The 25,861-nt window shown below is 50.1% G+C and overlaps 2 protein-coding genes across 9 annotated transcripts; one reads left to right on the forward strand and one right to left on the reverse strand.

Moving 5' to 3' along the window:
* The first annotated feature begins 975 nt into the window (after nt 1–975).
* On the forward strand, nt 976–18,619 carry ECI2 (enoyl-CoA delta isomerase 2). Of its 8 annotated transcripts, none has more exons than XM_069562988.1 (11): nt 976–1,122; nt 2,196–2,338; nt 4,418–4,571; nt 6,803–6,901; nt 7,112–7,300; nt 7,523–7,592; nt 10,776–10,878; nt 11,550–11,670; nt 16,226–16,315; nt 17,616–17,759; nt 18,353–18,619. In XM_069562988.1, the coding sequence occupies exons 3-11, from the start codon at nt 4,464–4,466 to the stop codon at nt 18,506–18,508; spliced, it is 1,080 nt and encodes a 359-aa protein (XP_069419089.1). In that variant the 5' UTR covers nt 976–1,122; nt 2,196–2,338; nt 4,418–4,463; the 3' UTR covers nt 18,509–18,619. The 8 variants fall into 8 exon arrangements, with proteins under 8 accessions (XP_069419089.1, XP_069419085.1, XP_069419091.1 ...); XM_069562990.1 differs by having other exon boundaries at nt 989–1,122; nt 2,196–2,270; XM_069562989.1 differs by having other exon boundaries at nt 1,072–1,549.
* A 53-nt stretch (nt 18,620–18,672) lies between these two features.
* LOC138425192 (testis expressed protein 56-like) lies at nt 18,673–25,603 on the reverse strand. The gene is made up of 3 exons (XM_069562781.1): nt 25,411–25,603; nt 24,715–24,796; nt 18,673–18,946 (listed from the first exon to the last, which is right to left on the reverse strand). The coding sequence occupies exons 1-3, from the start codon at nt 25,601–25,603 to the stop codon at nt 18,673–18,675; spliced, it is 549 nt and encodes a 182-aa protein (XP_069418882.1).
* Between the last annotated feature and the right edge of the window lie 258 nt (nt 25,604–25,861).

A 25,861-nucleotide genomic window follows, 5' to 3' on the forward strand; every position in this document is an offset into this window, starting at 1 on the left:
CTGGATGAAGCACAAGCTGGAATCAAGATTGCCGGGAGAAATATCAATAACCTCAGATATGCAGATGACACCACCCTTATGGCAGAAAGTGAAGAGGAACTAAAAAGCCTCTTGATGAAAGTGAAAGAGGAGAGCGAAAAAGTTGGCTTAAAACTCAACATTCAGAAAACTAAGATCATGGCATCCGGTCCCATCACTTCATGGCAAATAGCTGGAGAAACAGTGGAAACGGTGTCAGACTTTATTTTTGGGGGCTCCTAAATCACTGTAGATGGTGACTGCAGCCATGAAATAAAAAGACGCTTACTCCTTGGAAGAAAAGTTATGACCAACTTAGCATATTGAAAAGCAAAGACATTACTTTGCCAACAAAGGTCCGTCTAGTTAAGGCTATGGTTTTTCCAGTGGTCATGTATGGATGTGAGAGTTGGACTGTGAAGAAGGCTGAGCGCTGAAGAATTGATGCTTTTGAACTGTGGTGTTGGAGAAGACTCTTTAGAGTCCCTTGGACTGCAAGGAGATTCAACCAGTCCATCCTAAAGGAGGTTAGTCTGTTTATTGGTAGGACTGATGAAGCTGAAACTGCAATACTTTGGCCACCTGATGCGAAGAGCTGACTCATTTGAAAAGACCCTGATGCTGGGAAAGTTTGAGGGCAGGAGGAGAAGGGGACGACAGAGGATGAGATGGTCGGATGGCATCACTGACTCAATGGACATGAGTTTGAGCAAAGTCCGGGAGCTGGCGATGGACAGGGAGGCCTGGCGTGGTGCGGTTCATGGGGTCGCAGAGAGTCCGACATGGCCGAGCGACTGAACTGCATCGCGTCAAGCCCCGCCCCGGCCCCCGTCTCCGCCCCCGCCCCGCCCCCTGCATCTACTTCTACCTATGGCGTCAGGCTCCGTCCCCGGCCCCGCCCACGGCCCCCGCTTCTACCTATGGCATGAGGCCCCGGCCCGGCCAGGCCCCGCCCCCGAGCCCCGGCCCCGCCCACGGTCCTCGCTTCTACCTATGGTGTCAGGCCCGGGGCCCCGCCAGGCAGTTCCGCCCTTGTCCTCGGGCGGCCATGGCGGGGTTCGCCGGCCGGCTCGCCAGGTGCTGGTACTCCGGGTTTCTCCGCAGGTACGTGCTGAGCCGGGCCCAGGGCCGCACTTGGACGCCGCGTCCTTGCGGGAGCTCGCTGCCTGTCTCCTCCTCCTGCCCCTGCGGGCCACGCGGGCTGGCCGGGGAGCGTGACATCAGGCGGCCGCCTCGCGCTCGCCGTCCGCGGGGCCCGAAGGAGGTCTGGCCCGCCAAGCCTGGTCCCCCTCCGCCGGCCGCTGCCGGGCTCGGAGACGCCGCCCCGGGCGGGTGGGGAGACTTGGGCGCGGCCTGCCGAGTCGGGCCTTCCAGAGGACCGCCCCGCAGTCCGGGGGGTGACCCGGGTGCTTCGCGGAGGACATCCTCCGGGTGACTTCTGGCGGGGCGCGCGGCGGCCCACGTGAGGCCGGACCCGGGGCTCACAGGCGACGGGGAGACCGCACGGCGCGCCAGCCGCCTCCGTGGAGAGGCACGTTCCCGGTTTATGTATTAAACGGTCGTGCTTTGTAATTGTTTTTAAAACTCGATTTTAAAGTAAATACGTTTGTATCGCATTTGGGGGGGGGGGAGCACATTTCGGCCTTTATTGACATTTCAAATTTTTTGTTCGTTTTCTACTTGAAACTTGCCAGCTGCCAGATTCGTGTAGGATTCAGAGTTTTTCCTTTTTTGGGGGAGGGGGGGAATGATTCAGTTAATATAAAACGTGTCCTTTAGTCGCTAAGTCTTTTGTGACCCAATGGATTATAGCCCTCCAGGCTCCTCTGTCCTTGGATTCTCCAGGCAAGAATACTGAAGTGGTTTGTCATTTCCTCCTCCAGGGGATCTTCCCGACCCAGGGATCAAACCTGGGTCTCCTGCATTGCAGGCAGATTCTTTACCACTGAGGCACCAGGGAAGCCTAATGTAAAACCAGAAGGCTAATTTTACTGAAAGGCATTAATTCAAAGTTTGGGCTCACTCTTTGAAAATTACATTATTGCAGAGGAGGTGATACATTTGTTATGTTTGGGGATTATTTGTAACTTGGATGAGAGTCTTTGCTGTGAACATCCATTGTTTGTTTGTGACCTCACTGCTGTGCTGTGATGCTTTTCCCTTCCCTCTGCTTACAGTGTGTGCTTAAAAAGGACTTAACCTGGCCACGCTTGCTGTCCCCACTCTGCTGCTGGCTCTTTAGACTTCTGGAGGTGAGGACTGAGCGTGTCTGCTCAGGGTGCTTCACAGCCTAGCGTCCAGGCCAAGTAGATTCCCCCAGGTAGGTCCTCCACCTCTCTTAGGAAAGAAGAGCTATCTGCAACACCAACCAGTTTTCCTTCTGAAAACCTACCTTTCTTCTCCCCTCCTGTTATCTGTGTGTGCTGGGATGCACATGTTTGCTGAGCAGAGTTAGGCATTGACCTGATTAAAGTTTATACTTTGTTAATCAGTGACTACATCATAGAACGAAAGGCTCTTCTTGTGCCGTTGGAGCAGAAGACCAAGTTCCAGCAGCAGGAGCTGGCGGCAAAGGATTCATTGCAGAACCCCAAGGGAGTGGGAGAAGCGGCCACAGAAACCCCCTGAGGTTTTTTTGGGGGGGTAGGAGGGGGAAGAGCAGAGAAGCTGAAGTTGATTATTGAAGTGGTGAGAGTAATCACTGGATGTCTCTGGTTTATGACTCTGGCCAGGTGGTCCGTGGCTTGGAGGTCTGTGGGCTTATCCTGCTCTGGAGAAACAGCCTGAGTTTGCATGTTTGGGGGCTGTTTAGAACGGCAGTTTTAATGCAGGAACGATAGTATTGGCAGCAGTGGGTTTAGTCGTCTGACTGGTTTCTTAGCGGTTTGCCCAGATTGAGGTCAGAGGGGACGAGAGAGGGGACAGGATTTTGCGCAGGACGACTCACGAAGTTGGTCAGGAAACTTGGTTCCAGAGGGACGCAGGTTCAGCTGCAGACGCGGTTTCCGGACCTTGGGACGCTACGCTCTTCCCGCGTGCTTTACCCCCGCGGCCTCGGTATCCTCGTTATCCTCGTTTTGTCTGTGGGGTGCAGAGCCACAGGGGAAGCCCAGCTCTTGGATGGCAAAGTCAAAACTCTCTCCTGGCTTATTAAGAGACACTATCCTGTATACTTCTGGCTTGTGAAATGATTATGCTTCCCGCCAGGAACCCGTGTCAAATAGAACACCTCTAGGCTCCTCTGTCTGTGGGATTCTCTGGGCAGGAATACTGGAGTGGGTTGCCGTTATGCTCAGAGGTTGAGACTGTCTTGTCGAGTGTTCTATTTGACACGGGTTCCTGGTGGGAAGTATAATCATTTCACAAGCCAGAAGTATACAGGATAGTGTCTCTTAATAAGCCAGGAAAGAGTTTTGACTTTGCCATCCAAGAGCTGGGCTTCCCCTGTGGCTCGCTCATCTGGTAAAATAATCTACCTACAATGCAGAAGACCTGGGTTCAGTCCGTGGGTTGGGAAGACCCCCTGGAGAAGGGAAAGGCTACCCACTTCAGTATTGTGGCCTGAGGAGTCGCAAAGAGTCAGACATGACTGAGCAACTTTCACTTTTCCAAGAGATAATGTCCAGTTGCCAGCCTCAAAATAAGTGTCTCAATGCTGGAGCAGTTTGCTGGGGTGGCCAGACAGGCGGATTCCATGGTGCCCCCGTTTAGCTTTTACCACTACTGAGAAGAGTCCCCTTCACCATGGCAGGAACTAGTGCCCCCGAGGTCTTGGAGAGTTATTTAGATCAGCAGAGGGGAGCTTTACCCAGGCTGAAACTCAGATCATCCCCACAAACTCTGGGCATTCACAGTCTGAATGTCCCTTCCCCGTAGTTGCTTCACCGGTTTTGTTTGCTCGTTTCCAGCTGTACCAGGTCTTGCACCGTGTGGGATCTAGTTCCCTGACGAGGGATCAGACCCAGGCTCCCTCCATTGGGAGCACAGCATCTTAGCCATGGAACCACCAGGGAGGTCCCTCATAAAACAGCTTTGCTTCTAAAAAGAACATTTTTTTTGCTCTTTGCCATCATCAAGTGGGTTAAAACAACTTCAGTTGCGCAAGAGGCTTGGCAGCCCTCAGACCCTGCCCAGCGCTCCTGCCCCCCTGCCTCCTCCCAGGCCTCTCATTTACTTCCTGCCTCTGGGCTCCCTGGCTTCTGGCTGCTTTTATCTCTGAGGGCCTTCCTTACCGAAGTTAGCTCTTCTCTGGATTTCTTATCTAGGGACCGGTTTGGAAACCACTAACCATTCTCAGCCAGGTGGCTAGGGCAAGTGCGAGGAAAATATCACTGGAGAAATGTAGCGTTTTGGCGTGGAGGAATTGGAAACAGTTAGGAACCCGCGTGCCGGTTTGCAGCCCCCTGCAGGTCCCAGCCCTTGGGCTGCACGTGGGTGGCCCCGCCATGCAAACCAGCCAGAAGGACTTTAACAACGCGGTGAGCCAGTTGAAGCTCCTGAAGGAGGATCCGGGCAATGAGGTGAAGCTGAAACTCTACGCACTCTACAAGCAGGTAAGCGCCACGGGTGTTTGAGAGAGAAGCATCTTGAGCACATGGGTCCTCAGATAGACACGCTGTCTGTTGCTCTGAGAAGGCAGCCTGAGTGTGTAGGTGCATTGCTGCCTTTCCTCTGAAGACTGTATGCCTGAGAGTTTATTAGATAAGATTTCAGAGCGCTGTTAAGGCAAATAGTCACTCCTTAGGATCACTGCGGAGTCAAAGAGACTTCAAAGATGCAACAACCAAAACAGCAAGCAACAGCCAGCCATCAGAGTGGCCTTGAGACAGCTGGGGAAATTTGAATAGGGATTGAGTATTAGATGACACCTGGAAGGCGATGACACCCCACTCCAGTACTCTTGCCTGGAAAATCCCACGGACAGGGGAGCCTGGTGGGCTGCAGTCCATGGGGTCACTAGGAGTCGGACACAACTGAGCGACTTCACTTTTACTTTTCACTTTCATGCATTGGAGAAGGAAATGGCAACCCACTCCAGTGTTCTTGCCTGGAGAATCCCAGGGATGGGGGAGCCTGGTGGGCTGCCGAACTGTTCTTAATAGCATCATGGTTATATAAGAAAAATTGATTTTTTTTAGGAGTGCATACAAAGTACATGGAGTGAAAAATGGTGTGGTGTTTGCCATTCTCTAAAAAAATTAAGCAAAACGGAAAAGAAAAGGATGGTTGAAGCAAATATAGCAAAAATGAGAGTTAATTGAATTTGGGGGCTGAATATTGGGAGTTCATTATAATATTCTACTCTTACATGTATTTGAAAATCTTTATAAAAACATTTCAAAACTTGAGGTTTCAGTTACAGTGTCTGAAAACTATCCAGAAAGTCAGACCCTCTGGGCTCCTGTGTCCTCTCTGTCTCTCCCTGTGACCCCTGTGAGCCCCTCTTACTTCGGTACTAGTGTGTGTGTTAAAGGATTAACCTTGCCCTGCAGGGGTCTGACCCTCGCCCCTGGCTTCTGGGAGGTAATTTCCAAGCCCTTGAAATGCCAAGCATGATAGACCGAGTCTTTGTTTGCCTGGAGAGTCTAAGGATGGGATTTAGAGGGGACTGGCCGCCCCAGGTAGTGACAGTGGGGTTTGGAGCAGAGGCTGCAGCTACAGAGAGTCACTCAGAAGTGGCGGAGCCGCAGGGAAAACTCTGAACACCGAGGAGGCCTGGATGAGCTTCCCTGGCGAGCGGGACTCTGTGTGTGCGTCACACGCCAGTTCGGAGACTGGGAGGGCACACGGTCCTCACTCTGCAGTGGCCGGTGCGGGCGGGGCACACTCACGCCCGCACTTTTCTTCCCCACCCCGCCTGCAATGACTGGTAACCGAGAGGAGGAGAGTGTGTCCTGTGAGCCGTCACTGCCCCGAGTCAGCACTTCCAGGAGCCCCTGGTCTCACACCCATGTGTCAGAAGTGGGGGGCAGTCTTACGCCCGTGTTGCCTCTAGCATCCCCGATGGCTAACTCTTGAGAAATCAGTCTTTTTCTTCGGACCATCTTAGCCTCCTTTACCGTCTTTGTCTTTCAGAGCCTCTCTCTTCTTCTCTCTTTTAGCCAGTTATATTATGAAAATTAAAAGCACGGTTAGTAAATGGAGTTCTAAGTTGCCATTTCTGGAAAGAATAGTGCATATATATTTTTTAATCTCAAAACACTCACTGCACTTACCCCCTCCAGCTGCATGTCCTTCAATTAAGTGTCTTAAGGGCCGGTGGCTCTGGTGCCCACCCCCACCCCCGCCCCCCTCCAGGGGCAACTCTGTTGCTCACTTACCGGACATCCACCACCATAGATTTGGGAGGAATTGGTGGGGAGTGGTACCTTTGAATGAGCTTTCAGGATATACCATGTTTTCTAAATGTTTGTAGGCTAGTTTCCTTTAAAGATTGTTTGCTTGAACCATCAATGCAAACCTAACGAACGATTAGTTTTTTGAAAGCATTTCCCCAAACCCTGATCTTGCCTTATGTTCATACGCAGGCAGTTACAACTTGAGGGACTGATAACCCATAATAGCATAGTTTGGCTCTCCAGTCTTTTTTTCTCCTGTTTGTACATTTTTAGCGGCAGCATCAAAGAGAGGGCAAGGGAGAGGAAAGTTCAGACCAGTCTCTGCCTTGTGAAGCTACCTGGGAGGGGAAGGCACCATCACGCCAGTGTGCGTTTTTTGGATCTCAGCTGTTTAAGGTCCAGTTTGCATGTGCCTTTGACCAGTAATTGCCCCTCTCCTTTCATAGGCCACTGAAGGACCTTGTAACGTGCCCAAACCAGGTATGCTGGACTTTATCAATAAGACCAAATGGGATGCATGGAATGCTCTTGGCAGTCTGTCCAAGGTACATGGACTCCCACCCTGCTTTTATTTCACTTACTGTGCTCCTAAGGGAGGTGGGTGTTTCTCCCTATTAAGACATAAAGATGAGCCTTCTGGGGATAGAGGTCCCTATATCCAACCAGGACCTTCATTGCCAGGTGTACTTATTAGGACAGGAAGTGTCTCAAAATGCTTGTTCATTAACTGGGCTGAAATCACCATCTCTCTTTAGGAAGCTGCCCGACAGAACTACGTGGACTTGGTGTCCAAGCTGAGTGCTTCCTCTGAGTCCCCCAGCCCAGAGGCCCCTGCAGCAGACAGGAAGCAACCGGAAAGCGATAGCCTGGTGGTGACCTCCGGAGACGGCATCACCACCATCAGGCTGAACCGTCCAACCAAAAAAAATGCTCTCACCACTCAGGTAACACCATCTGCCCGGGAGTCCATCCTGCTTGTCTTGTCTCGTCTGTTTCACTCGAAAACGGTAGAGTATCAGCATCCTTTTTGGTTCTGTAAATACAGCCCAGGCAAGCGTTTGGCACTTTGCAAAGAGCGGGCTTGCAGACCGACGTGGAGAGGACCCACTGGGTGGGGATGATCATTTTCAGTTTTCTCCTTTCCTCGTCTTCCCTCTTTCACGCAGATGTATCATGACATCATAGCTGCACTTCAGGCTGCAAGCAAGGATGAGTCACCCATAACTGTTTTAACAGGTAAGACATTTCCTTGGATTTCTTAATTGGATTTCTGTTTGGGGGCAGGGGAGGATTTTCTCCTAGAAAGGGAATTGAATAAATAAGCTCTATCATCTTTCTAGTGCTGAGATACCCTAATTCTTAAATACATAAACAATATGGGAAGACATGGGACTGATATCTTTATCATGTAAAAAGCAGGTACAATTTGGTAAGAAAAGCGCTAAACCTGTTAGATAAACTGGTAAGTAAAATGAATAGACAGTTTGTATGAGAAAGTCTTGGCATCAAAGAAACAAGGAAAATGCAACCAGAGTAATAAGCAAGAACACAAATAAAAACGATGAGATACCATTTTATATTAATGCTCGTCTGAATTAGCAAAATTTTATACTGTACTGAATTTTGACAAGGTCACGGTAGAGTGAATTCCCCTAGCTGACAGCAGCATAAATGGCTTTAAAAAGCGTTAGGACCTTTTAAAAAGACAGCATTTGACAATCCGTAAAATGTTCACATACTTTGACACAGGAATCTCCCCAACATTCTAAATCCCCTAAATGACCATAATAAACCACATGACAGGACGCCCTGTAGGCCGTGTTTTACAAAAGCATTAAAAAGTGCAACTGCAGAGACTAACCATCTAGAAAAACGTTTAAGAAATAAAACATTAGCAGTTATACCAGCACTGTGAGAATAATTGGAAAGCACGGATGCTGGTGGGCCTGGGCTGATGAGAACTTGATGATTGAACTTGGTAGGGGCTTTGCATGTATGTAGCGGTGAAGGCTGAGGTTCTGGACTCAGATCAACTTGAGTTTAAACCCCAGCTTCACTTCTTACCACTTGTGGGTGAATTCTGCTTCCTAAATGGAGAAGACAGTGTCTTCGTAACCCCGCAGAGTGGTCAAGATGGTGACATGAGGCAGTGCAGGGCAGGGCTCACACAGGCACTTGGGGAGTGGGAGCTCCTGCTGTGTGTACTGGCTTGGCAGAAGCAGGGGTCATCTTATTTTATTTATCTTTTTTGGCTGCATCACGCAGCTTGTGGGATCTTAGTTCCCCAATCAGGGACTAAACTCTGGTCCTTGGCAGTGAAAGTACAGAGTCCTAACCACTGGACCACCAGGGAATTCCCAGGAGTGATTTTAATTCTCATTGAAATTTGTAAAATATATAATATTATATATATTGAAAAAGAGAGAGTGAGAGAGAGGTGAGGAGAAAGATACCTAACAGCTAATGAGAAAGGGTGAAGCAGGGAAGGCATGAAGATGCTCTGGCATCCCACTGTATGCCTAGAAGAAGGAAGGCACCAGGAACAGTCCAGAGGCAGCACTGGCTGGGTACGGGAGGAGAACAGGTTCTGACTTTTTAGTGAACATTTTTTAAACTAAATGTACAATGCAGGCACATCGTTTCTTAAAAATCCAAAGACTATAAAATGGCAAATAACTAAGCTAGAAACCCCAGTCCTGCATCCTAAAGATAGCTCAGCTTTTCTTGAGCCTTCTAGAAACTGCCTGTGTGTGTGTGTGGTTCTCCCTGCCCCTCATTTTATAAACAGAAGACGACGCACATAACACACACATACTACACCCACCTTTCTGTCCTAACTGCATGTCCTGAAAATTTGTTCTCAGTCAGCACCTGCACATCTAAGTTTTCCTCTGCAGGACTGTGAAGTATGAAAGTTTCAGGACCCCATAATTTATGTCATCATTCCTCTGTCAGTGAACAGGTGGATTGTACTTATTCTTTTGCTATTAAAATCATGCTGCAAGGAATATCCTCAGACATCCATCTTTCAGTAAATGTGCAAAGATATCCTTGTTGTAGAAGTGAAACTGCTGAGTTTCACAATAACTGGTCATAACGGCCAACAAGTGTATCATACTTTATATTTGCTGAGCACTGGGCTAAGCATTTTAATTTGTTTGGTGGCTTTCTTAATTTGTAACTCTTCTAAGCTTTCTTGCAATAACTCTATGAGATTAGGCCCTATTATTACTAGTATTTTACAAGTAAGAAAACCGAAAGATTAAGTGCTGAGAAATAGTGCTTATTCTCTGGGCTTCCCAGGTGGCGCTAGTGGTAAAGAACCTGCCTGCCAGTGCAGGAGACATAAGAGATACCGGTTCGACCTCTGGATTAGGAAGATCCCCTCCAGGAGGGCATGGCAACTCACTCCAGTATTCCTGCCTGGAGACTCTCCAGAGACAGAGGAGCCTAGTGGGCTACAGTCCAACGAGTCACAGAGAGTCAGACATGACTTAGCTCACATGCTTGTTCCTTAGTTATTTTCTATATACCCTTCGCTTTGGTTTCCTATTCTTTTCATCTAAGCATTGTAATAATAGGTCCTTCCGTTTTCAGAAAGGATTTTTGTTTGTTTTGCAGTTCTGTTATCAATTCCTAGCTTATAATCAGAGATGATCAGTTTTTCTGATTTTTTTTTTAGAATCTGTTAAAATTTCATGTATACTAGATGTATATTGAAATATCTACCTTGAAGATTAAGAAGCAAAAAAATGACTAATTTTTTTTTTATATCATCCAGAAACACTTAAAAAGTAACTTCAGGGACATCCTTGGTGGTCCACTCCCTCCCTGGTCCCAATGCCAGGCACACAGATTCAATCCGTGGTCAGGGAAACTAAGATCCCATAGGCCACACAGCCTGGTCAAGTAATAACAATAAATGTTTAAATTTTAAAATTTTAAGAATTAAAAGTAAATTCACTCTAGATTGTTAAGGTGTAGAGTTATAATTATGTCGATTAAACTTGCCTTTCTAATTCATGTCATGTAGATTCCCTAAATTCTGCTTTCCCTTCTAACTTACCTGTCTTGGACCGAGAAGAGCAGGCTGAACGCATCCATTTGTGATGGTGCCTCTCTGGGCCCATCGAGCGCCGGGTGCCCCGCCCCAGAGCCTCACACGCGCTGTCAGCTACGGAGAACACCCCGCCCTGTTCCCGCCCCTGTCCCCCCTCCCCAGTCTGCCCTGCAGGCCTCAGTGCCCTTGTCCCCGCCTCGGCAAAGCCCCTCCCCGAGCCCCGCTGCGGCCGCGTTGGTTCGTCCGCGTGTGCTTAACGCAGCGGCCGCCGGTCAGCGGGGGCGGGCGCGCCGCGGGCTCTCGGTGCCCTCGCCGAGCGCGGCGCGGGCGCGGGAGTGGCGCCGTGCTTGTGTTCGCAGGCAGCGGGGACTACTTCTGCAGCGGGAACGACCTGACCAACTTCACGAACCTGCCGGCCGGCGGCCCGGAGGAGATGGCCCGGAGCAGCGCGGTCCTCCTGCGGTGAGGCGCCGGCTGCCCCGGGCGCTCGCCCGTTCATCAGGGTCTGAGCTTGCGGGAAGGAGAGACCCGGGCTCCCTGCGGTCGGCTGTGCTTGTCCGGCCGCCGTCAGGAAGGGCGTCTGGCTCCTCGCGGTGACTCCCGTTCCCCTGGGCGCTCCGCACGGAGCCGCCCAGGGCCCGGCCGCCCGCTCCCGGCGCGCGCTCGGGTCTCCGCGTCGAGGCCGTGGCGCTCACGACTTGGCGACAGCACCGCCGCCGCCGCACCGAGGCGGAGGAGCCGAGCGCCGTCTCCCGGGCTGGGGGCGCCTCGCTGCCGGGCCGCTGCGCGCAGGGGGCTGGAGACGGGCCCTGCTGCCCAGCACCCTGCTGCCCAGCACGCCGGCACCCCGCGGCCCGTGCCGACTCCGAGGTGGCCGCTGGCTCACGGCCCTGACGGAAGGCCCAGGACGCAGGATCTGAACTGAGGCCGGCCGCGGGGCCCCTGCAGGCACCCCTCCAGTGTCCTGCAGACGGGGCCTGGGTGAATCGCAGGCTGCAGGCCAGGGAGGCGCCCGGAGGTGGAAACGTCCCCAGCTCCCCCCAGAGAAGCGCGTTCCGGACCCCGGCCCCGCTTGTACCTCGGTGAAGCTGTTGCAAACAGCTCAACACGCTTGTCTGTTGCCGTGTCTGCAGGGATTTCGTCAACTGTTTCATAGACTTCCCGAAGCCTCTGGTGGCCGTGGTCAACGGTCCGGCCGTGGGGATCTCCGTCACCATCCTCGGGCTGTTTGATGTCGTGTACGCGACCGACCGGGTAAGTCCGCCGGCAGAAGCGAGTGATGTCAGGCTGGTGAAGACACGCTCCTCCAAAGGCTGCTTTGGCGTTGCCGATAGTAAACAGAGGGCATGCGGTCGGGGTTAGAAGGGATGAAAGTTACATTTTCCCCAAAGAATTAGTCTTCTTTGACGTGCTTCAGTCTTCCTTCACTATTAACCTGAGTTTTCCTAAACACCAGTGTTGTCTCCAGCATCGTCCCAGCCCCTTTGGTTCTGTTTACTCTCAGCCTTTGATGCAAGACTCATTCAACTTTGCTCTAAAATAGTTGGGAGACCTTCAGACTTGAAAGCACGGGTGAAAAAAAACAGAGCAGCTTTGAAGGTTATGCAAGTGAGTTATCTGATCATTTTTTTTCAATGTGAGTGAACCCTGGAGTCTAGAAATCTAGACTGAGAAAGGACTTTCGGGCGGCATCTACTTTCACTCCCCCCTTAGCAGATAAGAAAACCGAAGCTCAGAGAAGTTACTGCCTCGTGCTCACCATTGAATTACATAGATTTGCACTTCAGTTCCTACTGTAGTAGTAATGTATGTCATAGCAGAAAATAAAAATTTGGAAAATATGGAGAAGTACAAGGAAAACAACTGATTTAAAAATCACTCCTTGGGACTTCCCTAGTGGTCCAGTGGCGAAGACCCTACACTCCCAATGCAGGGGGCCCAGGTCCACCCTTGGTCAGGGAACTGGACCCCACGTGCCAAGCAAGAGTTTGCATGCCACAGCTAAAGACCCCTCGTGCCACAGTGCAGAGCCTGCATGCCACCACTAAACCTGCTGTGGCCAGGTAGATAAATGCTAAACATTTTTAAAAAATAAAATCACTCCTCTCCCCACTCAGAGATAAGCAGTGCTAACATTTGGGTTATTTAGCTTACCTAATTTAACCAGTCCCTGACACTGGAACCCTAGCATGTCTAGTTTGTTTCCTTATAAACAAAGATGTGATAAACATTTATCTTAGCACTTTGACCCTAGAACTTCTCCTATAGAACTAATAACCACCTCTTAGGGTTATCAGAGTCTTAGAGTGACTCTTGCTTTTGTGGCAATGAAATTTGCTGACGTACACGTATCCTTGCAGGGAACAGTTGGGTTTTGCCGCTGAAGAGATTCCTGGTTTTGTTGGAGGTACCTTCTCCAGTAACAGGGCCATTTATAAGGGTCCTTTACTCCTTGCTCCATCTTTGACTGGATTCCTTTCAATCTGATTGGGCATATTGTCAGATCTAATACTTATTAATAATTTCCCCGTAAAAATAGCAAGTGCAATTCTAGACACTTGGCTACCTAACCTTTGTAGGTAGAACTTTCTGCCCAAAGGCAGAAATTCACAGTCTTCAGTCCCATTCTGTGTGTTAAATGACCCATCAGTTGACCTGCTTTGAGCAGGGTGAGAGCAGAAGTTCCTGACCTGAACTTGGCGGTCTCTTTCTGTAGGACTTGAAAGCCAAATAGTGTCATATTTGCATCTTACTCTCCCACTAGATTCCAGGTGACTGTCACGGGCATCATCTTTTTAAAGATTCCCAGGACTCCATCTTATGATACAACTTAAATTAAAATTGAAATCAGAGGGAAATGTGTGTGTATTATATATGCTGACAGATTGGGCCCACAGTAAGATATTTGACAAATAGTGACCACCGCTGAGAGTTCACCCAACTGAATTAAACCAGGATTCAATTTCAAATCAGAGAAAGACACAGAAGAAAGAAGCTGTGGAGAGGAATTGATTTTATAGGATCTGTTCATTCCTGGCTTCTTGAATGTATACCATATTAAACGTGGGTTAACATTTAACCCATATAACCAATTCTTTATTATGGACAGTAGGTCATGCCTGTCTATTGGTGTCTCCATCAGCAAACAGCACATTTCCCCTTTGAGCTCATGAAAAGGTGGAAGTCATAACAATACTAGATAACTGAGTGGTCAGTCCACAGGAGACACTCTGCTGACGCCCATTACACGTATTCAGTAAGTGCCCATAGTAACGGCCCCGTGAGGCAGGGGCCCTCATCCCCATTTCACAGATGAGAAAACCGTGGCACAGAGTTCAAGAAGCTCCAGGGTCACCAGGCAGCCTGACGCCGTATCTAACCGTCTCTGCCTCTATTGCTCTTATTCCTGACAGTTAGCTCAGTGTTGCTTATAATCATGTTTATAAGTGAGTTACACGCCGCAGATCTTTCGCTTTCCGTGTACCTGTTTGTGGCGCTTTCCAGGGTTGGCTCCTTCTTTGTTTCCTGATTATGTTCCTTCCTTCTCAGCACATTTTCTCCAAAAGGCTTTCTTTTGGGGTCAAAAGAGAAGGCAGGTGACCTTAATATCTGTTTTCTTTATACTTTTATTATTTTGACTTGTATGTGTTGCACATCATATGTTTTTATCTTCTAACAGTATTCATTGAAAAAAACCTCAGCCATGTCTGGATTATGGAAAATGAAGTCTAAATATGCTGTTTACAGAATTGTCAAATTATAAGTTAATTTCCTAAGAACTTTTCATTCATCAAGAAACACAAAAATATTTCTGACATCTAGGAAAACACGGAAAACACAGTTATTGTAGTCGAATAACTGACTGACTCTGTAGCCTAAATAACCAATATTAAAGTAGTTTTGGGTATTTAAAGCCAATCAAAAACCTCTGGGGCAAAATCAAGACAATTGAGAAAACAGCAATAGAGGCCAACCTTGCTAGTACAGTTTTTAAAATGAATTAGTAAAGTGATGGATCAACAACGTAATATAGAAACGCAAGCTGGAGAGGAATAATACGGCTCACAGAAAAGAAAGTATAACTGGCTCTTGAAAATATGAGAAAGACACCATTAAGAAAAGGATTTGTAAACAGAACATGTAAAGAACTCTTACAGCTCAATAATAAAAAGATAACCAAGCCAACTTAAAAATAGTGGGCAAAGTATTGCAAATTACTTCACCCAAGAGGGCACTAAATAGCTGATAAACACGTGAAAAGATGCTCAGCATCATTAGTCATTATTGTTTACTTGCTCGGTCATGTGTGATGCTTTTGTGACCCCATGGACTGTAGCCCGCCAGGCTCCTGTGTCCATGGGATTTCCCAGGCAAGAATACTGGAGTGGGTTGCCTTTTCCATCTCCAGGGGATCTTCCTGACCCACGGGTCGAACCCAGGTCTCCCACATTGTAGGTGGATTCTTCACCGCTGAGCCACCAAGGGATTAAAACCACACCAAGACACCAGGACACCCCTATGAGAGTGGGCAACACTCTGAAAAGGCTGATGCTGATGACGAGGTTTAGGGAGGACTTGGCGCATTTGGGACTTACACTGCTGGTGGTGGTGTTAAATGGTGCGGCCTCTCTGAAAATAGTCTGGCAACTTCTTAGTTAAACCACACATTTACCACACAGCCCAGCAATTGCATGCCTGGGTATTTACCCAAGAGAGTTGAAAATAGACATTCATCATAAGCTTACAATATCTAGAATACTGGAAATGCCACCATGGCTTCAACTGGTGAGTGGATAGATGGCTCCTGACACACCCATCGGATGCAGTACCGCTCAGAAAGAAGAAGGAGCAAAATCCTGGTACATGAGACAGCAACGTGGAGACCCAGGAGCCTTCTGCTAAGGACAGAGGCCTGAAAAAGGAGGAGAGGGTACAGGATGCATGATTCCATTTATACACATTTGAGAAAGGGCAAAACTGTAGGAACAGAGCCGGATCGGTGGTGGCTCAGGCATGAGAGGAACAGGCTTACTGTGGAAGGGCACGAGGAACCCGAGGCTGTGTGCTCAGTCTGACCCTGCGACCTCACGGAGCTCACCAGGCTCCTCTGTCCACGGGATTCTCCAGCCAAGAACACTGGAGTCGGTGCCATGCCCTTTTCCAGGGGATCTTCCCCACCCAGGGATCGGGCCTCTGCCTCTTATGCCTCCTGCCGGCAAGTTCGTTACCACTACGGGCAATAGAAATATTCTATATCTTGACTATGGTAGTGGCTACATGACTATACATTTGTTTAAAACTCATCAACTGTGTATGTTCAGAGAGTCAATTTGTGTGTATATGGGCACACTTTGAAGATATTGTGGGTCCACTTCAAGACCACCGGGATAAAGCAAATATCACAATAAAGTGAGTCAAAGGAATTTTTTGATTTCCCGGTGCTTTGAGAAGTTACGTTTACATTATAGTGTAGTCTGTTGAGAGTGCAAATAGCATTGTGTCTGAAAAACCATGAGCTATTTTTAAATGTTTTAAAAACATTTTAATTTGAAAATAGCACTGTTGGGAAAATGGCATGGATAGACCTGCTTGATACAAAGGTGCCACAAACCTTCAATTTATTTTTTTAAAAAAGAAAAAAGCAGAGTCTGTGAAGCACAGTAAAGCAAAAGGTCAATGGAGTGAGGTCTGCCTGTGACACGATAAAGTACTTCAATTAAGCATTGTAAGGAGGACACAAACAGATGGCGATGTTTTTGAAATCACATGTGAAAAGATGATTTTCTTTTCTCTTTTTCTCTCCAAAAAGGCAACCTTTCACACCCCATTCAGTCACCTGGGCCAGAGTCCGGAAGGCTGTTCCTCTTACACTTTCCCCAAGATAATGGGCTCAAGCAAGGTAGGTCTCAGAAGCCTTAAAAATAAACGTGAATAAGTCTCTCCACTCCAAAAAGCCGTCCCGTACTCCCTCGATAATAGATAATAGGGACGGCACAGAAGCACATGGTCTGCCCCGCAGATCCAAGGGTTTTAAAGAGAGGAGCCGGGCTGTGGGGAGGGTCTCACGTGGAGGGGGTTGGCACTCGGTCTGCTGCTCCGCAGACAGCGGGTCACGCTGAGCTGGGTGCCCCTGCGCCCAGGGCCGCCCTGGCCTCTCCAGCCTTCTCTCCAGCCTGCTCGGGGCAGGGTGGGCACCCAGGGGCCTGTGGCTGCTCTGGCCTGTCCTTACGTCGGTGGAAGCCTCAGTGCCCACTGTCTTTGTGCAGGACCCCAAGGGGAGCGTGATGGGGGCGGGGCGTCAGGGGTGGGAGAGGCTTGGCAGACATCCTCTGAGATCTGAGAGAGGAGTGGGGATGGAGCCTTTGCCTGTTGCTGTCAGATTTCCATGGGGAAAAAAACGTGGATTTTTTAAAGGTTTTTTTTTTTTTTTGGCCATGCCGCATGGCTTGCAGGATCTCAGCTTCCCGAGCAGGGATTGAACCTGGGCCACAACAGAGAAAGCCCAGAATCCTAACCACTAGGCCACTGAGGAATCCCCGTTTTAAATCTCTTTCTTCCGACACATTCCCTGAAGTGTTACACAGATCTGAACTCGAAAAGTCGGGCAGACCCAACTCGAAGGCTTAGAGCATTTGGCTGTGGAACAGTCTTTGAAGAACACAGAGAAAGATACCCACTCAGTGACCCCAGTTTTGTTAGGACCTGAACGTTAGTCTTCACCACCTTCCTGCAGTTAATCAGAGCTCATCTGACTCCCTGGGCGTAATCCACTGTGTGAATTTCCAGGGAAGGGGATTTTGACCATTGCTGTTTCTGAAAGCTGGCTGCCATTCTCTATGACCATGAGTTGCCATTTCTTGTTGTTGTGATTGTTTATTGTGTACGAAACAAGGAATCATAGCTGCCATTTGTCACAGACCCAGTATCTGGCATTTCTGCTCCAGATCCCAGCTCTTACCTCCCCAACACAGACACACAACAGAAGCAGCGAACTCCACAAGCCTTCTCGAAAGCCTGACGGTCTCAGCACACAGCCTGCACAGCATTGCCTGTGGGGTCATCAATTTCTCCCTTAATGAGAAATGCTGGCGCTCTCAAAGACCGAAGGAAATGGCCGCGTGTCTGCTGAGAGGAGCTCACTCTGAGTTACTGAGCCTTTCTTCACTGAAGTCACGTCCTAACCTTGCTTTTCATTCCAGGCGGCAGAGATGCTCCTTTTTGGGAAAAAGTTAACGGCCCAGGAAGCATGTGCCCAAGGACTCGTTACCGAAGTTTTTCCCGACAGCACTTTTCAGAAAGAAGTCTGGGCCAGGCTGAAAGCATATTCGAAGCTCCCCCCAAATGTTAGTATTCGGGATTGTTTCGTTTGTTTGTTTTACTTGCAAGAACCGTTTGCCTTAAATAGGCAATTTAAAAAAAACAAGACACCTTCGCTGGCTCTGAGCACATGTAAATCTGATATTAAAAGTAGCCGTAATAACATTAGAAATACTGACTTTTTTACGAAACTTACCAAATGGCCGTTCCACTTCTGGGCTGTGGAGACAGAGGAGCAGTTCTTCCTGGGCATGACTTTGAGGAGGCTGACCAGCCGCCACTGCTGGGACTTCTGGCCTCGAACCCAGGTGAGCAGGCAGATAGATAGGTGAGCTCCTCGAGGACGCTTGCACTTCCACACGTGCCCGCCGGTAAGCGACTCTCTCGTATCCTCGCTGCTCAGAATGCAGTCCTGGAGCCAGAAGTGTGCGGTCACAGGGCCCGCCCCACACCTGCCAAGGTGATGTGTGCACACACAAACGCTCGAGAAGCCCTGTCTTCCTTATAAGGTGTCACAGGATCAAAGGAACAACAGAGCCACACAGTCATCAGAATTCTAGAATGATCCTAACTCCTCTTAGAATACCTCGTCAGCTAACTGTTGGTTTTGACTTTTCAGGCCATGAGAATTTCCAAGCAGATCATCAGAGACAGGGAGAAAGAAAAGTTGCACGCGGTCAACGCAGAAGAAAGCAATGTCCTGAGGGAGAGGTGGCTGTCGGACGAGTGCATGAACGCCATCGCGAGCTTCCTGTCCAGAAAGTCGAAGCTCTGACGGCCGCGTGGCAGCGGAGCCGGGCGCCTCCAGGGAAGCGTTGTACCGCTGCTCCCGCTTGTCAGCCCCCGAGCCGAATAAAGCTTGCTGTGCCTTCTTTCAGTGCTTAAATACCAGTTGCTATGATTGTATTGTGCTGGAGCCTTGATGGAAAACAAATGATGTCAAACGCGCTTGGGGAACTTCTGTGGGCCCTTGGTCAGGGGCAGGGTCAGCTCTCGCGACATGAACGGCTGCTGCCAGGCGCACTGGAACAGGCTGCCCGGTGCCCTGCTCTGCAACGCGCTCACCGCGTTGCAGGCCGAGACCATGTGTTTGAAAACCACCACGGCACTCTGCCGTCCACACAGAGTCACCGACTCTATCGGCCCGAACACCGACAACCTCTGCGTGACGGAGGCAAGGTCTTCGATGGGTCGCATGTTCTTTTTCAGCCATCTGACAGGGAGGAATGGACAGAAAGGAGCAGGACCATCAGAGGGTCAGTTAGAATCTAGTTTCGTTCCACCATCCATCTGCCGAAAAGATGTGGAGAATTAGACCGTTTCCCAGGAACATGATATTCCATATCAGTGGTTATTCCCTCATGTTATTGTCCCGTCTTCACTCTCATTTAAGACGGTCCCTTATAAAAAACACATCCGAAAGCTGCCTTCACTGTCCTTGTAATCTAATAAAAACACAACTTACGAGGCACAGTAAAATTGGTGCTGAGTGGGAAAATGTATAGCTGTGAGCACTTATGTGAAAAAGAAGGCATCCGGTGGACTAGGAATACAGGCACGGCTCGGCCACTCAGGGTTGCACCCTGGGTCCCTGGCCGTGTTGGGGCGGGCTGGTGCTTCCTGACCTGTGCAGCACAAAAGCCCTGCAGCCCAGTGGCTGGGTCCCTAGAATCCCACTCCAGCCCGGCTAGGTCTCCACTCCCCGACCTGGAATGCGGCGGCCCACGGGGATCCCACACGCCTGCTCCGTCTCTGAGCACGCCTATAGACGCTGGGTGCAGCGGAGGGTGAAAAGGCAGCTTGTGTTTTATGCAGAGCAGAGCTTGTTTTCACACTCAACCACAGACGCCAGAGACGACTTCAAGTCATTTTTTAGCTGAGGCATCAGGGGTTCGTGGTCATCCTGTAACGTCTCTAAACAGGCCCGCCGGGGGCAAAGCTGGCCGCCTACCTGACAACTATGGTCGACATCGGAGGCTCCCTTGTGCCTTTGCTCCACAGGCGGCATTTCTTCCACCCTTGATTGGCGCTGTTGCTTTGCTTCCTTCTCCACAGGGGCATACTGCTTGGTTTGGGGGTCAGATTAATCTCTCTTGGAAACTGATGTCTTTCCAAGATCCTTTCTAAGCCAGAGAATTCCGAATTCTCACCTAGTAATAGAATAAATTAGTGCTAGTCGCTCAGCCGTCTCCAATTCTGTGACACCTGCCCCTGGACGGTAGCCCGCCAGGCTCCTCCGTCCGTGGAATTCTCCAGGCAAGAATACAGGAGTGGGTTGCCATTCCCTTCTCCAGGGAATCTCCTCAGTCCAGGGATTGAACCCAGGTTTTCTGCACTATAGGCAGATTTTTTTTTTTTTTTTTTGCCAGTAAACAACTTTGTCTTTTATTTGCCCGAGGCCAACTGTGGCAGGCAGTGAGGCCCTAAGACTTCCAGAAGGGGGGTGGGGGTGGGGACCCATCCTGCCTGCCCCATCCTGCTTCCTGCAGGAGATGCGAGAACAGATAAGTGTACCCTCGCGCCAGCAAGTGTCTCCTCCATTTTGTGCATCAGTTGCTCAGTCCTGTCCAACTCTGCGACCCCGTGGACTGTAGCCCGCCAGGCTCCTCTGTCCAAGAGCTTCTTCAGGCAAGAGTACCGGAGTGGGTTGCCATTTCCTTCTCCAGCCGGCAGACTCTTCACCACGTGAGCCCCAGGGAGGCCCTGGTGCAGCAAGCATTGGAGCAACTCGGTGTTCCTTCCCATCTCTGCTTGGTTTGAGAACGGCTATTCGTGCCATTTAGTTGCTACTTAGCTCTGCCATTTCTTCATTCCAAAAATACCAGTGAGCAGCATTTAGACCTTAGCCTGGGCCTGGATGTCTGAGAGACGCCCAGCAAGCAGAGAGTGAAGGATTGCACAGGGCAGGCACTGAGGCTCTCTGGTGTGATCTGTCTGTGATTCTCAAAGGGCAAGCCCTTCAGTGATAGTAACCACACACTGCCCCGACGGCACACGCGCTGCTTCACACGGATGGCCCATAATCAGATTGCCCGTCAGCCGTGAGACAGAACTTGTGTCAGAACGTGTTCCAGGACACCGCTTCCTTCCTTCATCAAAACCATCTCTCCCCCTCCAAAGAAAAGAGGGAGGGAGAAGGGAAGTCAGTTAAAATGCACGTCATTTACTGACAGAGCTGAGTTACCTTGCAGGGCAGGCTTTTTATCTCTTTGCCAACTGGTAACACGTTGAGAAGCAAAAGCCAGTTTGCAGGCCGTGCTCTGAGCATCTCTGCAACCCATTCAGGTGAGAAGAAGCTGTCACACAGCTGTGGCAGGAAGAGGAGCTGAGCCTCAAGAGATTCAGGGAGGCCCTGCATCAGACTCGGAATTAGATCAGAGCTCATCCAGCCCCCATTATTCCACCGGCTGGATCCCTGAAGGTCTTTCCCAGGCAGGGTAATTGGTAGAGACCCCCAGAAACATTGCCTCATCCAGACTAAGTGAACTAAATGGTATAATGACAGTGATCAGCTTCATCCTTAGAGGCCAGAAAATCACACCAAGTGACTCAAGAGCAGGCCTGAGTATGGGGCTCCCGCCTGCGGACGAAGGCCAGGGTTCTCACGGCGGTTCCTGAGCCCCATGACCACACAGCTGGGCCGCCCAGCCTCCCTCAGGCTCCCTCCGCCCAACAGCAAGAGCGTAGGGTTTGCTTGATTGTCAGGATTTCAAATCTATTGATAATTCAGGGGACCGAAGCCTACATGGCAGGATCACCACCAACTGCTAAAGGCGTGTCAACACCTATTTGTGTCGACACTGGAAGGCTAGGAGAACAAACAATCAACATATAACTGGAATATTGAGAAATCAAAACCCACTTCTCCAACCTCACATAAACGCTCACTCCATTTTCAATTTTAAAACTGAATTTCAATTACAAAAATTAAAGATGGATGGAAAGACTTCCATTAAAATAAAATTTAACAGCTTAAGTATAGCGAGTGAAAGTCGCTCAGTAGTGTCTGACTCGTTGCAACCCCATGGACTGTAGCCCAGCAGGCTCCTCTGTCCATGGGAGTCTCCAGGCCAGAATACTGGAGTGGGTAGCCTTTCCCTTCTCCAGGGGATCTTCCCAACCCAGGGATGGAACCCAGGTCTCCCGAGTTGCAGGCAGATTCTTGACTGTCTGAGCCACCAGGGAGGCAGTCTGCTGCTGCTGCTGCCGAGTCGCTTCAGTCGTGTCCGACCCTGTGAGACCCCACAGACGGCAGCCCGCCAGGCTCCGCCCTCCCTGCGATCCTCCAGGCAAGAACCCTGGAGTGGGCTGCCATTTCCTTCTCCAATGTGTGAAAGTGAAGTCGCTCAGTCGTGTCCGACTCTTCGCGACCTCATGGACTGCAGCCTACCGGGCTCCTCGGTCCATGGGAGTTTCCAGGCAAGAGAGCTGGAGTGGGCTGCCATCGCCTTCTCCAGGGAAGCGGTGTACACAGTGCCGAAAATCAATGAACCTGAGCCGGGAGACCAGCAGGGGGCGCGCTCAGCCCTGTGTCCACAGCGGAGCCCAAATCGGAAGCAGACAGACCCGCCCCGCTCCTCTCCCGCAGGACTCGCCCGGTTTGTTCGCTCCTGTGGTTTCCCTCGCAGCTTCCTTTACCTTCCGTAAAAGCATTCCCCTGTCCTTGCCGTGTGGTAACTTCCTTGTGGTTTGCTGATTTGCACTTCTCCGTGGATACCGAGTAAAGCCATCTTTGCTGGAGAAATACTGGGCGGGCCTTTTAGTTCAAAGTCAACAACAGTCAAAGGAACCTCTTCCGTTCTCCGCTATCCTGCCACCATCCCGAATTTGCTGTGTCTCCTTCTAGAACCCTTTTCTAAACAGTCATGTACATATTTACATCTATGAATTTACAGTCTTCTTTTGGCAAAAATGGAATCATTGTTATTAAAACTCTGCAGTGTGTATTGTAGATGTTTTAATATCGACTCTTTTTAACAGTATTTCACAGTATGAATGTGTCTGTTTAACCATCCTGTTGTTGAATGCTAATAGGCTTTTTAGAACTTTTCACCTTTATAAAGTGTTTCGACACACACCTTTGTTCTTGCATCTCTGTGCAGGGTGGGCCAGTATTTCTCCAGGTGACTAAGCAGAAGTGGAATTGCTAAGTTGAAGGACACGCGCATCTAACAGGATGTATTGCGGATTTTTCTGTTGGCTCAGTTTTGTTCTAAGCCCACAAGGTCTGAAAAGCATCCAGTGGCGCCAGATACCCAACTATGAACAACAAACTTATCTATGTAAGAAAATGCTAAGCATTCTTTTAGGCACGTGAGGATTTCTTTAGGCAAAGGTGCTGTAGTGCTGGGGACTGGAGCATCTCCTAAGCCCCAGCATCCCCGGATGTGGCCTCACTTGGAAATAACCTGCAGATGTAGTTAAGATGAGGTCATACTGGGGCAGTGTGTGTGCTAAGTCACTCAGTCGTGTACAGCCCTGTTCGACCCCATGGACTGTAGCCCACCAGGCTCCTCTGTCCATGGGGATTCTGCAGGCGAGAATCCTGGAGCGGGTTGCCATTTCCTACTCCAGGGGTTGAGCCCGAGTCTCTTGCGTCCCCTGGATTGGAAGGCAGGTCCTTTACTGCTAGCACCGCCCGGGGAAGCCCTCTTCTGGAGCAGAGCAGGTTCTTAATCCAGTATGGTGCTCCTTGTAGGAAGACAGACGCGCACAGGGAGAAGACGGGTGTCACATGTGCAGACGCTCCTGAGACAACGGAGGCAGAGAGTCGAGTGATGTGTCTGTAAATTGAGGAGCACCAAGGATTCCCAGCAAACTCAAGAGACCAGGAAGAGGCAAGGAAGGGTCCTCTCCCAGCCGCCTCAGAGCCTGCCTACACTCTGGCTCTGGACTTCCAGCCTCCAGGCCATGAGACCATCCATTCGCTGCTTTAACCACCCCCCCATTCTGGCAGTCCCAGGACACTCTGCTTACTCTTTACTGAGCTCATTCAGTAAGCCAGCAACATACATTTTAAACTTTGACAAAGACTTTCAGATTACCTTCGAAAAAGCCTGAAGCAATGAACATACCATCAATTGTGAGGGTATTAATTTCCCCACATGTTTATCATTACTGATCTTACAAAATTTGACCCCTCTGATGGCTTAAAAATATCTCCTCAATTTATCTTTTTAAAAATATTTCTTTCCTTGGCTGCACTGAGTCTCAGTTGCAGCACGGAAGAGCTTGAATCTTTGTCGCTGCAAGCGGGATCTTTAACTGCAGCCTGCAAAATCTCAGCTGTGGCATGTGGGATTGAGTTCCCGGACCAAGGGCTGAACCCAGGCCCCCCGCCCTGGGAGCTTGGAGTCTTAGCCACAAGACCACAGGGGAAAACCCCCTCCTTGGTTTTCTGTTACTTCCTTGATTACCAGAGTGTCTGAACCAGAGTGTTTGTATTTCATCTTGTGAATTGCCAGCGTATAATGTCTGTCTATTCTACGAGGCCCTTACACTTTTCTTGATTGCTGTGTAATCTTTGGATCTCGGGATTGATTCACAATACTGTACAGGGATTAGGGATTAATCAGAAGACAAAATGCAGGAGACCCAGTTCGGTTCCTGGCTTGGGAAGATCCCCTGGAGAAGGAAATGGCAACCCACTCCAATACTCTTGCCTGGAGAATCCCATGGACAGAGGAGCCTGGCAGGCTTCTGTTCATGGGGTCACAAGAGCCAGACATGACTTAGCAACTAAGCCACCACCACCAGAAGACAAATCACCAAAGCAGCCTTATGTTCTAAAATCATCACCGCGATACCCGCCTCCCTACCCAGGACCTGTGTCTTCATCAGTGTGGCAGCTGCCACTTCACTCCCTAAGGCCCCGGGGGCCGGTGGCTACCATCTACCTCTGCCCTTCACCTGAGCTCGAACAACTCGGGAGGCAGGCTCCACCCAACTCTGCAAATCAGTCCAGTTATCACCCTCCCTAACTGATCCAGGAGGGGCAGCCACTGCCCACTGCAAAGCCTGTAAGGCCTGGGGGAGAACAGTGTTCCTCCAGGGCGGTGCAAGCCTGAAAAAAGGAAGAAGGAGGGGCAGGAAACAGAGCAAGGAGTAAACTTCAAAGCCTGACCTTTAACTGGGAGGTTATCCCACTAAGCTTAAAACCACATCTAGGAACGAACTTGTACATTCACTGGTCTTTGTCATTTAGGCCCCTTCCCGTCTTTCCCGATTCACAAAAGAGCAGGAGGCGGCGCTGGGAAAGGCAGTGTGTAGGTGACCCGCGCGTGAGCTCTGAGCACGTGGCCCCACAGCACGAAGGATGGACATGGTCGAGGTCTCAGGCGTGAACCATACCTGCTCTGCAGGACTAGGTTCTCACTCGTGACCAGAGGGGCTTCCCAGTGGCCTTAGCGGTAGAGAACCCACCTGCAACGCAGGAGATGGCTCCATCCCCGGGTTGGGAAGGTCCCCTGCAGGAGGGCACGGCAACCCACTCCAGCATTCTTGCTGGAGAATCCCACGGACAGAGGAGCCTGGCAGGCTATGGTCCATAGGGTCGCAGAGTCAGAGGTGACTGAAGCGGCTTAGCACACACCCAACGCATGACTACAGAGGGGGCGTGGGTACCGCGATAAACTGCAGGCTTCCTAAAGAGTTGGCGCCTGCCCTCCGCCCACATACATTGTTTCTTGTCCTCCTCACTCTGGCAGGAGTGGAGCAGCTCCATCAGATGATTGGGAAGCAGCTTGTGAAGGTTGGACAGAGTCTCAAAGGTGTGACGGAGAACCTCAGGGTGGCTGTAGTTTTTCGGGGTCTTAGGCTTCTCGAGGAGCGGCAGTTTCAGCTCCACTTGGCTGTTCCTGGCTGTCCCCATGATGACCCTCTGGGTTATGGAGAAGAGCGGAAGGAGAGCGGAGCGGGGGAGGCCCCGGCAGCGGCTCGCTCCAGGCTCCCCGTCATCTCCAGGAAGGCACCATGCGCCCTCTTTTCTGCCCTCTGGCTGCTGAGCGTTCTGAGGGTCACAATGGCCCAGAGCTCAAGCCTGGAACCCTGAGTGTGCGCCTCGCATCTCCCACCCAGAGGAAGTTCGCCTTTCACAAATATCCCGAGTCTGAGGGGGATTTTAGGCAGA

The sequence above is a fragment of the Ovis canadensis genome, chromosome 20 (genome assembly GCF_042477335.2).
Source record: "Ovis canadensis isolate MfBH-ARS-UI-01 breed Bighorn chromosome 20, ARS-UI_OviCan_v2, whole genome shotgun sequence".
NCBI lineage: Eukaryota > Metazoa > Chordata > Mammalia > Artiodactyla > Bovidae > Ovis > Ovis canadensis.